Here is an 11,512-nt window from a genome sequence, read left to right as displayed (position 1 = left end):
GGAAGAGAGAGAAAGCGAGATGGCAAAGAGAGAGTTATGGTGATGGTGATGCAGCATCACAGTGGAAGGAAAGACCCCCCATGTAAAATTAGATTCTCATTCACAGTCCTCCATGCAGCCCTTCAGCTCTTCTTTTAGGACGCTCATTTTTGTTCTACATTTCCCTCAGACTATATCAAACTATATATTTTCCTCCCTCTACATGTCAAGGCTCTTTTTAGTGCTTGCTCTCATATTGTATCATTTTTTCTCAGTTTTTTATTTCTTTATTTTAATAATAAAATAATTAACTTTATTAATTTTAATTTAATTTAATTTAATTCTTATAAAACTCATCACTTTTGATAATGTTTGTTTCCTTCCTGACTTAGCTGCAACTCACCCTTCTGTCATTGTGTGGCCAAGCTCTTATCCATGGCTACACATATGCACCTCTGATCATTCACACACACACACACACACACAGACACACACAGACACACACAGACACACACACACACACACAACTTGGCACATCACAGCAGAGTGGTGCAGTGAGGCTGCAGTATGTCTCTTCCCTTACCTTACCCTGGCTTTGCTCATTGAGGCAGAGAAGCAACAGAGGGTAAAAACTTATGGACAATAACTGGCATCAACAACCGGCCTCCAGGCTGTACACATGAACACACGCACAGACATAAATACACATACACACCATCTAAACATTGACATCATTAGTGGCAAACAGCCAGTGCACCTTAACTCTTTGAAATGGAAAAAATCTATTTAAATTGCATGCCTTGACTCCAGCCTGCTGCTTTTTGAAATGCTCTCTCAGGCATACAATACTAAGATACTCTCCTTTAAAAATATACTCTATATTATTAAAATATTAAAAAAATTAAGAGAAAATGTAATGCTATATGGGTATTTAGTTTCTTTTTTCTTTTAGACATGCAAAATGAATTCAGCTGGCATCCGTAGTGACTTGAATTGATTTCAGCCTCCATCTAACACAATGCCTCCCCACAGCCATTATTGTTATCTGCTGCTATGGTGGACAGTGCATACTACTAAAAAATAACAAAGTAACAATGTCATTTTCTTAAAAATCAAATATACTGTAGTTTACATTCAGTAAGTTTCTTTCATTTTGTTCTTTTATTCTTTATGTAGGCTCCTAGTCAATTCAGATCATCATTCAAATGATCTTGCAGTTCACTAAAATGCAGTCTGTATGCACTGGTGTATGTTAAATCAATTTCCCTGCACTCAAAAAATTGATCTTCTCTTATCTCTCCCTTATCTAAATTCTGGAGAAACCTATCTGATTATATAAGGGAGATAGATATCGCCTTGCTTTACTCATTTGTTTGTTTAGTGGGACCAAGAATCCATATTTCAATTAATGTTGTGCTTTTCCTCATTTTTCCAAGTGGCAGCTAATTTTTTGGTTGCATTGTTTTCACAGCCATCTGTGCTGAGTCATGATCATTCATTTACAACCTACTCGACAAAGTCCAGTTATTCAGTCCTGTTGTATTCCAGTCACATTTCTCTCTGCTAGCAGTGTACTGTATCAGTAGCTCTTAGCTGCATACCGAACACTGAGGTTAATGAGGAAACGTAACGGAAATAACTCAAGCCACAAAAACATTGAGATAAGTGTATAAAGCTAACCCTGTCACAAATGTATGATGATAACAACATACACTAACACAAACTGAAGAGAGCAGAACTAAAACCAGACACTTTTACATTTGTAAAGTGGTAATGAACCTATAAATGTTTTTAAAAATGTGTCACATCCCATTTCCATCCCACATCCCAACATGTCAGCTGTGACAAACCTTCATATGAGATAAGTAGAACATTTACATCTTATATATGTGGTTCTGAAGTGAAAATTACAGAATTGGTAAGCTTGTCACTGAAACTCTACTTGCCATCAGGACTGCTTTTCCCATTTCGAGTATATAAATTTGAACATGTTTGTCTGGTGGCACTTGCTTTTTATTGGCCATAAAATAAAAGCTTAAAGATAGTGAGATGAGGCCAGTGGACTGGTTTGAAAGTACATTTTGAATTAATCCTCAAAGCCTACTGCAAAACAGTATACTGTCCTTATGCTCTGAAACTGATGTGCACAGGGAGTTCTTTTCCCAGCCTTTGTATTATAATAGCTATATGTGCACAAACAACCCTTGCAATTACTGTTCGGTGGTATTAATATAAGCCCCTTTCATTAGGTAAAAGTAAAAATCCAGCTGGCTTTTTGAATAATAGATGAAGCTTTAGTCACAAAGCTATAAAAGTCAAAGTTATTTATTGGTTTATTGTTCACTGAACTTAAAGAAATTTGTTTGCTTCATTACTTATTTCAAGCACCCTGTGCCTTATGACATGACAGACTGCTATCCTTCTTGTCAATATAATCACTCTGAACATAAATCCATCCATCCACAGTGTATGAACATGCATTAGCACAAGCCACGTTGCTGTAATGATTGTACCATAAGCTTCAATATCCTTTCCTTTACCATGTTCTGTAAAGATTAGTCAGCCACATATACCTAATCCAAAATCAATAACCCCCCTAAACCATTAACAGCACTGAAAAACAGAGCCACCTTACCTCCATCACTCCTTCCAGCTCATGTGCAGTCTAAAGAAGTGTGGGACCAGCGTTCAGTCTCAATGAAAAGAAATAAGCATACTGTTTAATTCCAGCTTGAACAGGCCATTAAATACTACAGTGCATATCAGGTCCTGTGATAACCCTGAATAAAGAAAGGTTAATCAACTCGGTCCTGCCAAGTGTGAGGATTAAATACTTTTAAGGCCCTCTAGAGTAACAAAATGCTGCAGGAGAAATCATCAAAAAGTAATCATTTATGATAAGATTAATCCTTTTAAATTAGTCCAAAGTCAGGCCCTGAGCATACTGTTCTAGCAGTTTCAGGCTTCCTTCCTTTCCCATTAGACCTCTGTTTCCCTGGTAAAACCTCCTCTACCCATCTTTCTCTTCCTTGCCTCCTGTGACTCTTAGCTCTGCTATGTTCTCTCTCACTCTCACAGGCACCCTGAGTCATGTCTGTGACCAGTCATCCATGCTCCTGACACTCGCTGAGGAAATAGGAACCTCAGTCTATGCAACCACTAAAACTGTGCTATTATACCAAAGATGTTTGTCTTACTACTTTTTACATTCTTACAATTTAAGTGCTCTAATTAATGAGCATCTCATTGTTTCCATGACAACCTGCTTCTCTTTCTAATTATTTACTAAAAGTCTTGTTTCCTCTCATCATCTGTGCTCTGTCATGCAGACTCTAACACCAACAAAGAAGTAAAATGCCCAGACTGCACAGTCTGCACACAAGAAACCCAAGTTAATTAGACAGATTCCTCTCAGCCTCCTCACACTCAGCTGGGCGTGACAATGTGGAAGTTTGTATGAACTACATTGTAGATTTAATGTTTAAGAAGAAAAGTTTTAAAGTTGGGTGGCACGGTGCTTTGGTGGTTAGTACTGTTGCCTCACAGCAAAAAGGTACCTGGTTCAAAACCCAGCAGGGGCTTATTGTGTGAAGTTTGCATGTTCTCCCTTTGTTTGTGTAGGTTTTCTCCAGGTTCTCCAGTTTCCTCCCACAGTCCAAAAACATGTATGCCAGGTTGATTGGTGACTCTAAATTGCCCATAGGAGTGAGTGTGAGTGTGTGAGGTTGTTTGTCTCTATGTGGCCCTGTGATGGACTGGTGACCTGTCCAGGGTGGACCCCTGCCTTTCACCCAAAGAGAGCTGGGATAGGCTCCAGCAGATCCCTGGGACCAGCAACTATTAGACAGCTACTGATACTCTAATGTGCGTTCACAAGACTATATCACTAAGATACAACCTGGGTTGGATCTTCAACATGAGAGGGCATATAAAAACAAGAGGCTGATAAAGTTATCATATCATCAGTTTGTACTTTAAACATAACTTTATGGATAGTTATGCTTTTTCCACAGCTGACAAAAGTCAGTCTACAGCTCTAAGAAGAAAATGTAAAGCGTTAGTTAGGTCCCGTGGGGTACGTGGGTGACCAGTGGAGGGCAGTAAACTTTATTCTGCACAAATTCAAAAGAGGAAGAAGAAGAGAGCGGTCTGGCGACTCAGCGCAAACTATGGGAAATGACAAGGTCGGTGCTAAACTTTGTAACGTGAAGTTAATTAGCATTGTATATAAATAGTGTTATTGTGACAGTTCACTGTGATTGAATATTTATCACTTAACGTTACCCGATTAAGCAAAACGGGCTGTTCTGACTTACGTTGTTGTTTTGGGGATGGTTAGCTCAACTAGCTTATGAACCAAAGTGTCAGGTAAGTTAGATAAGTTAGCGTTAGCTCATTAGCGTAACTCGCTACGTGAATATTGGCAAGATTTACTGGGAGTGCGGAAAAATCCAACATTAACAATAACTTAAATGGATGTAGGAAGGAACCGGCGGCTAAATGCTAACAACGTCGACTAAATCTTTATGGATGCTGAGAAAGGCGCTAACTTTACATGTCTTTGTATCATTAGCTGTCTGAGAGCTGTATGACAGAAACATAGCTCAGGTTCAGGTCCAGTTTGAATTCACACAGGTTTTAGGAGCTGACCAGTCTTACCAAGGTCATTACATGAGTCATTCATAACTCTAAATAGCCAGTATCTGCCAGAAGCTGCTTGTTGTTTGTTTGATTTGTTGCCTATTTGCCTTGTTCGGTGTTGATTTCAACTAGTGGTGCACACATGTGGGTGTAAACAGGTTCTTTAACAGATGATTCACTCTGTCCCTCTGTGATCAACTTCATAGTGTGAAGTTGTACCTTAGCATTTGATTTGTTAGAACTATGTTAAAGCCTCAGTTATAAACAATGTTTTGCTATTGGAGCTGGCCTATATTCCTAACCAGGTGTGTGTGTGTGTGTGTGTGTGTGTGTGTGTGTGTGTGTGTGTGTGTGTGTGTGTGTGTGTGTGTGTGTGTGTAGAAGCCTCTGAGCCAGCTTAAAGACCTGGTGGAGCTAAAGGACCAACTGGAGGACATTCAGAGGCGGGTGGAGGATGAGATACAGGCTGGGGTTCCTCCAGTAAGACTCACACAGACACAGGGGTTTATGTTGATCTGCCATTGAATATATTTCGGTGATTAAAGCCTATGAAAACATATAGTATGCAGATGTAGATATAAACTCACTGGTTGGACTGATCTCGACTCACCTTTCCTCTCCAGGGAGGGAGTCTGCTGGCTTCTCCTTTCCTGAAGGGGTTTCTGGCCGGGTACATTGTTTCTAGGCTACGCTCCTCAGCGCTACTGGGTGTTGCCATTGGAACGTGTACAGGAATCTATGCTGCACAAAATTATGCTGTCCCCAATATTGAAAACACAGTCAAAGACTACATCAACAACCTGAAAGGAGGACGCAAATGAGAAGAAAGCAGGGAAAAAAAAGAAAAAACGTTGTGAGGGGGAAGCGAGAAATCTGCAAGACAAGGGAGCCAATATGCATATGGGAACAAAAGCTTAAAAGTTCTCAGATAAGTAAAGGAGTAAATTCTTTACTCATGAGTAAAGATGAGTAAATAAGAAAATTCTAAAGTGGAAAACTTACTATAGTAAGATGAAACATTGATGCTTTTTTCTGAACCTGACTATTGGGAATGGGTAACTGAAATTTTGTGATAGATTGAGCATATAAGCATGCATCTGGAAACAATTACGATTCAGTTCACTAAATTCACTGTTCATTGTAGTCAGTGACTCAAGTTTAAATTGCTACCAGCAGTAAAATCATAGTATCCATTATAAATTTTAATTTCCTGCCTGAAATACATACTTTTAAGAGAATTTGATATGAACCGCACCATTGTCTACATGCACAGCCAGCTGTGCTAGTAATTTTACCTCCTATATAAAGGAGGTTCTTCAGAGAGAAACACAACATACCTTTAGTATTTCTCACCATTGCTGTTGTGGTTAGTAAGGTTCTTTATTTTGTGCCCTTAAGTCAGCAGGCAATTGAGTTTTCACAATTTTTAGCTCTTGTCTATGGTGATTTCTGCCCTCTAGTGGTCAGATATCATTATAGTAGCCTGAACTCATTTGCATTTGGTGTACTCAGGGGGTTTTAGTGCATGTAAAAAATGTCTCATCTCACACCTCATGGTGCATCTCTGTGTCAAATCTGTATTACTGTAAATGCTGGTTTTTAATGTTCAGTGTTCATAGGTTGTCTGTCATGTGACGCACATCACTCCTTACCATATGGTTGATTTTTCAATTGGTAAAAATTTTTTTAAAATAAAATCTTCCTCTCTGTAAAAGATCGTGTAAGGTAGAGTATTCAGTAAATTTAACATTTCTTACTTATTGTAACTCCCACTGCTTAAACAAAAAATAGGCTTCAGTCCAGTGGAGCTGGAGAACATAGTTATTAGGCTGTCAGATGCAAACATTTACAAAAGTGAAATATTTGTTTAAAGATAGTTTTAATTGCACTTGGCAGTTTTAGCAACATGGTGTTAATGTATGTTGAAGTATTTATGTAAAATATACACTAAGAGTGCCTATATTGGATTTATTATTTCATGTGCAATAGCCTTTTCCTGATGGAATTTGGCTGTCAATTTCAAATGCTGGAAACTGATGTTTTGCACTTTTTGCAAGGATATAGAGGCATTATTATGTCTCACAACAATCAATAATTTTGTCATAACATAATAATCGTTATGTTAATGTACTGTTTACTAAATGTTGGCATGTTCTTTTTTTTGGTTCGTTTTCTGAAACACTTTGGAGAATATAGTTGACTATTTCAGTGGCAGAATCTGTCTCATGTCAGTGCAGAGTTTTAAAAACATTTCAACAGTTCACTTCCAATTTGATATTACAGTAAACCACACACACTGTCTGTAGCAGGTTTATTTGGGTTGTTTAAATAAATGCTACATACTGTTTACAGACTTTGCAGTTGTTCCTCATTGTGCCCAAATGTGTATCAGTTCTTATCAGTTTTAGATTTTTGAAGTCTGTGCTAACACTCTTAATTCTTTACTAAGCAAAGCAAGAACATTATTTTTAAATCCTTGTTAAAATAATTGAAAGGTGGTGTGTAATCAATAGCGAAAGCCACCTCTCTCCATATATTAAGTTGATAGCAAGCAGATTGATTAAACCCCATGAGCTTGTCAAGTGCTACAAATATGATGATTAGAGGCTGATTAAGTTGTAATGTCATGACTTGGACTGTTGCTGGAGTCGATTTCATCCGCTTCAAGTGCCCAAGAAACAGAAACAGAAAACAAAACACAGTTAATTCAGTGTAGAAATAGAAAGTAAGTATAAAAAAACTTCCCCCTGCAAAAAGGCATTAGATCTTCCAAGTCTGAAAAAATGCACTTTTTGGCTGATTTAGACTGATTTGTAACTTCATCTGTTCACAGATGACACCATAGCACTGTCCTTTCACAGGGAGAAAGTTCTGGATTCAAAGCTTGTTGGACCAGGAGTGTCTGCAAGCATTTCCTCAATGCAGCCTCAGTCCAGCTTCTTCCCACAGTCCAAACACATGCAGGTTAGATTGATTGGTGACTAAATGGCCCATAGGTGGGTAAGTGTTTGTCTCCCTGCCTCTTGCCTAGTGTCAGCTGGGACTGACTCAGGCCCCCTGCAAGTGGTATAAATAATGGATAGATCGGTGGATGTAGGAGCATTATAGTTATATATACATTATGTACTTACCACAGTATCAGACATCATCAGACAGACTCAGCATTTTGCTCCGCACACCTACAAAGACACATGTTCGACTGTCAGAAGCACTGTAGCTTAAATCAGGGTTCCAAAACAGTAAAAATAGGTTTGTGTTCCTGATGAAAAAATGAATGAGAAATTTAAACACAGCATGAAACACTGGTTCAATGCAGTTTTGAGATGATTCCTTTTTCTATTTGGGTTTTCTGTATCTGAGTTTATGAGTAATTATTTTGTCTCACCAGTCCGGACAGCTACCGCGCAACGGGCTTGTCCATTGCTCAGGGTTCCAGGGATCTGTACCCCATTGGCTGGGTTCACACACCAGCAGCTACCCATATAGCACTGCTGTGCCTTATAGAGCCCACTCTCATCACAGACGGGACGGAAACCTGGCACCTGCACATCCTTCAGACCAGAAGCCTCGAGCTGGCAGTCGGTGGTCAAGTCTAGCAGGTTTTAAAAAAATACTGGGTTAACACAAGACAGCTGAACTTTACTGAAGATAGGAGAGGCAAACACAGATGCAATAGGAATAATAAATTGTAATCACAGTTCTTCAATCATGAAGAAAAACATCATTACATTTTATAGATATATAGTAAACAAATACAGAACATACCAAGTTTCCCTGGGGCTTCAGTGAGTGTCTCCTGCAATACAATAAAAAAACAAAAAACAAAACACAGCAGAGAACTATGAAAAAGGAAAATCTTAAACTTGATTTTACAAAACTGAATGGATTCAATATATAAGACAGAAAACAATGGTGTCACTCTATTAAAGCTGCATTTATTTTTATCATACCATTTAAATTCAGCCTGATTAATAAAACAGCTGGGCCTTTTTACTTGATTGAATTATATTGTATCTGTATCAGTATTAGCATCTTTGTAAGAAACAATTTGAGTGGAGAAACATCCAGGGTCCATCGAAGAGCACTAAAGCCTGTTGTCAGTGTTACGCTTTACAAAACAAGTCTCATAGGATCCATTTACATTTGTTCATTCATGTAAAATAAATAAATAAAAATAAAAACATAACTAGTTTTGGTATTAGTATCACCATATAACAATGTTTTACCTCATCCATAGTGTCAAGCTGCAGTGCGGGCAGGGCGTTCATGGGAATGTGACTCTTCACTGGCACAGACACTACATAGAAAAAGAGAAACAGTTTGTGTGAGAGGTAAAAAATAGAGACTAGTTCAGGAAATGAAAATTGGAACTATGCAGAGTTAAGGGGAAATACGACTGTAGATACAAAATAGAAGCTTAAATCCATTTTAACAAAAGCTTTTCTTGACCTAACTGGACTATCTATCATCCCTGACTTTAGAATTAGATTTATGATTGTCCTCACCAGATCTTCCCCTCGTCAGCTCTGCCTTCAGGCTGTTGCTCTGCTCCTCCAGAGATTTTATGTCACTCTTCTGGCTGAGGAGCAAGTAGGCGATCGCCACTTGGCTCACAATCAGGACACAGGCCAGCAGGGTTATACCTGCCACCTTATAGGCTCGGGTGGAGCGGCCACTGCAAAACAAAAAGAAATGGCTTTGCGTGTAAATCATCAGCCATTTTAACTGTTCAGATATCAATATATCAATAACCTACTTTGGTTTCTTTCATGATTAGTGACTGTTAGATTTGATGACACACAATGGTGACTATGAAATCTCTGGGGCAGGGAAAGAGATGAAGAGAGCCAGGGCAGAATGCAAAACATGGGTAATACTATAAAGGCTGATTATTATAAGATGCAGAAAAACTTGTTCATGCATTTATCTTCAGTAGGTTAGATTACTGCAATGGCTTGTTTACAGGTCTTAGCAAAAAGTCAATCAGGCAGCTGCAGCTAATCCAGAATGCTGCTGCCAGAGTCCTTACAAACACCAGGAAACTGGACCATATCACACCAGTTCTCAGATCACTATACTGGCTTCCCGTTAGTCAAAGGATAGATTTTAAAATCTTATTGCTAGTTTATAAAGCACTAAATGGCTGTGGACCAAAATATATTCAAGATGTATTAGTTCCCTATGAGGTTTCCAGACCCCTCAGGTCATCTTGGACAGGTCTACTGTGTGTTCCCAGAACCAGAACCAAACAAAGTGAAGCAGCATTCAGTTACTATGCTCCTCACTTGTGGAACTTGTTTACTGCTGCCTTCAAATAATTGTTCATCCTTGTTTTCTTAATGTTCTTTTACATCTTATTTTAATTTACTTTCTTTGATTTAAATTTATTTTTATATTAACTGTCTTTGTTTTTAAATGCTCTTTTCCATGCTTTTAATGTAATTATATGCCTTGTAAAGCACTTTGAATTACGTAGTGTATGAATGGTGCTATACAAATAATCAGCCTATTAGCTGAGAATTAGGGACAATCTAAGAAACAGGAACTTCAGCTGTGGTACACACTCTATACAAAACGTCACCAGCAAGTGAGGGATGAAATAAGCTGTTGCCAAGCAGACACCTGAGGGAAAATTTACCAACCTTTTCCCTTTAGATAGATATTTAGATAAGATATTTAAAAAAAAAAAAAGATCTGCTTATTAAAACAAAGGCAAACATTAAAACCAATAAAAGACATCCATTGACATTTAGTAGAATTTAAACCACTTTAAAGTACTTGACCTATGTTTTTTTAATTTCCTATTCAATGTATACTTTACATTGTTGTTGAAACTGATAATCAGTTTTTATGTCAGTCAGTTCCAGGATTGTTTTGTTTTTAAGCATAGACAGATTTGAAAAGTCTCCAGTAGCTGCTGCTCGGTGTGACAGTCTGAACAATTTAAGGGCCAGTTGGTTGATTTTAACAGAGATGAATGAAAGTGCTGATTGGAAAGTAGAAAATATATATGCAAAAAATCTACAACACAACACAAGGTATCAACACTGACTCACAAAATGTTTGTGAATGCAGGTATGTACAGTAAATTGTTTACATGTGAAAAGTAAATTACATTTAAAGCTAAGAAAAGAAAGAAATTTCACTTTCTCTCTCACAAATACCCACAACTGTTTACATGACACACACATATATGACTTCGATATAGTGTTAACAGTAGCCACCACACGCATCAGGGAAGTCTGTAGTCGTCACTCTGACTATAGTCGTCACTAAATATTTCTTACCCCTGTGATGGTGCTCCTACATTGATGGCAGTTTCCTGGCGGGCCGCACCGATTAGGGGCTGGGTTGTGGTCTCAGGGTCAGACATCTTCACACCAACACAAATCTGGAACCACACACAGACACAATAACAACATCATTGTTATTATTTAAGTGGGAATATGATCATACTGACAGCAAATACACACACACACACACACACACTTAAGTCCACATACACTTAAGTCCACATAAACCCATACGCACACACACACAGAAATAATACCTTGTTTCAGGTCAGGATCCAAGCTGTTTCACTAATATCAGTGTCAGTTTAGTGAGGAATTACCTTTATGTCTAGGCAGAGCAGAGACGGGCGGAACTGACTACAGCAGGCGGGGAAACCCAAACAGTCTTGCAAACCAAACTGAATTTCTGATTGGCTGTTGGTGTGGACGCATCATCTGCTACCAAGGGCAGAATATACTGATCTTTAGCGACCATCAAACAGCTCGTTGAGAAGTTCGTATTATCAAATAAGTCTTCATAGTGTCTAAAATACCTAATGAAATTAGTTAACAGATATTAACACAATGAGTATGATGACAATTTATTGAAAACAGATTTG

The 11,512-nt window shown here is 38.3% G+C and overlaps 2 protein-coding genes across 3 annotated transcripts; one reads left to right on the top strand and one right to left on the bottom strand.

Annotated features, from left to right (window-relative positions):
* The first annotated feature begins 4,113 nt into the window (after positions 1 to 4,113).
* On the top strand, positions 4,114 to 5,453 carry LOC113132055 (SLC35A4 upstream open reading frame protein-like). Its single transcript, XM_026309861.2, has 3 exons — positions 4,114 to 4,163; positions 5,002 to 5,100; positions 5,244 to 5,453. The coding sequence occupies exons 1-3, from the start codon at positions 4,149 to 4,151 to the stop codon at positions 5,439 to 5,441; spliced, it is 312 nt and encodes a 103-aa protein (XP_026165646.1). The 5' UTR covers positions 4,114 to 4,148; the 3' UTR covers positions 5,442 to 5,453.
* Positions 5,454 to 6,917: 1,464 nt separating this feature from the next.
* cd74b (CD74 molecule, major histocompatibility complex, class II invariant chain b) lies at positions 6,918 to 11,299 on the bottom strand. 2 transcript variants are annotated; one of them, XM_026309859.1, is made up of 8 exons: positions 11,171 to 11,299; positions 10,908 to 11,011; positions 9,126 to 9,295; positions 8,847 to 8,917; positions 8,386 to 8,416; positions 8,006 to 8,212; positions 7,752 to 7,799; positions 6,918 to 7,281 (listed from the first exon to the last, which is right to left on the bottom strand). In XM_026309859.1, exons 2-7 carry the CDS (start codon positions 10,991 to 10,993, stop codon positions 7,759 to 7,761), a joined length of 606 nt encoding a protein of 201 aa, XP_026165644.1. In that variant the 5' UTR covers positions 10,994 to 11,011; positions 11,171 to 11,299; the 3' UTR covers positions 6,918 to 7,281; positions 7,752 to 7,758. The 2 variants fall into 2 exon arrangements, with proteins under 2 accessions (XP_026165644.1, XP_026165645.1); XM_026309860.1 differs by having other exon boundaries at positions 11,234 to 11,292.
* Positions 11,300 to 11,512: the final 213 nt, after the last annotated feature.

Source organism: Mastacembelus armatus, chromosome 15, assembly GCF_900324485.2.
Source record: "Mastacembelus armatus chromosome 15, fMasArm1.2, whole genome shotgun sequence".
Taxonomy (NCBI): Eukaryota; Metazoa; Chordata; class Actinopteri; order Synbranchiformes; family Mastacembelidae; genus Mastacembelus; species Mastacembelus armatus.
The sequence above is the reverse complement of the archived record's forward strand: the minus strand, read 5'-3'. Positions and strand labels throughout refer to the sequence as shown.

What these genes read in the sequence shown, in the direction of transcription:
- LOC113132055 (XM_026309861.2), top strand. An exon ending in TACAGGCTGGGGTTCCTCCA is followed by an intron (nt 5,101 to 5,243) that starts GTAAGACTCACA and finishes TTTCCTCTCCAG; the next exon opens with GGAGGGAGTCTGCTGGCTTC.
- cd74b (XM_026309859.1), bottom strand. Translation starts at nt 10,993, where the DNA reads ATGTCTGACCCTGAGACCACAACCCAGCCCCTAATCGGTGCGGCCCGC. An exon ending in GTAGGAGCACCATCACAGGG is followed by an intron (nt 9,296 to 10,907) that starts GTAAGAAATATT and finishes TTTGTTTTGCAG; the next exon opens with TGGCCGCTCCACCCGAGCCT. An exon ending in AGCTTGACACTATGGATGAG is followed by an intron (nt 8,417 to 8,846) that starts GTAAAACATTGT and finishes ATTGTATTGCAG; the next exon opens with GAGACACTCACTGAAGCCCC.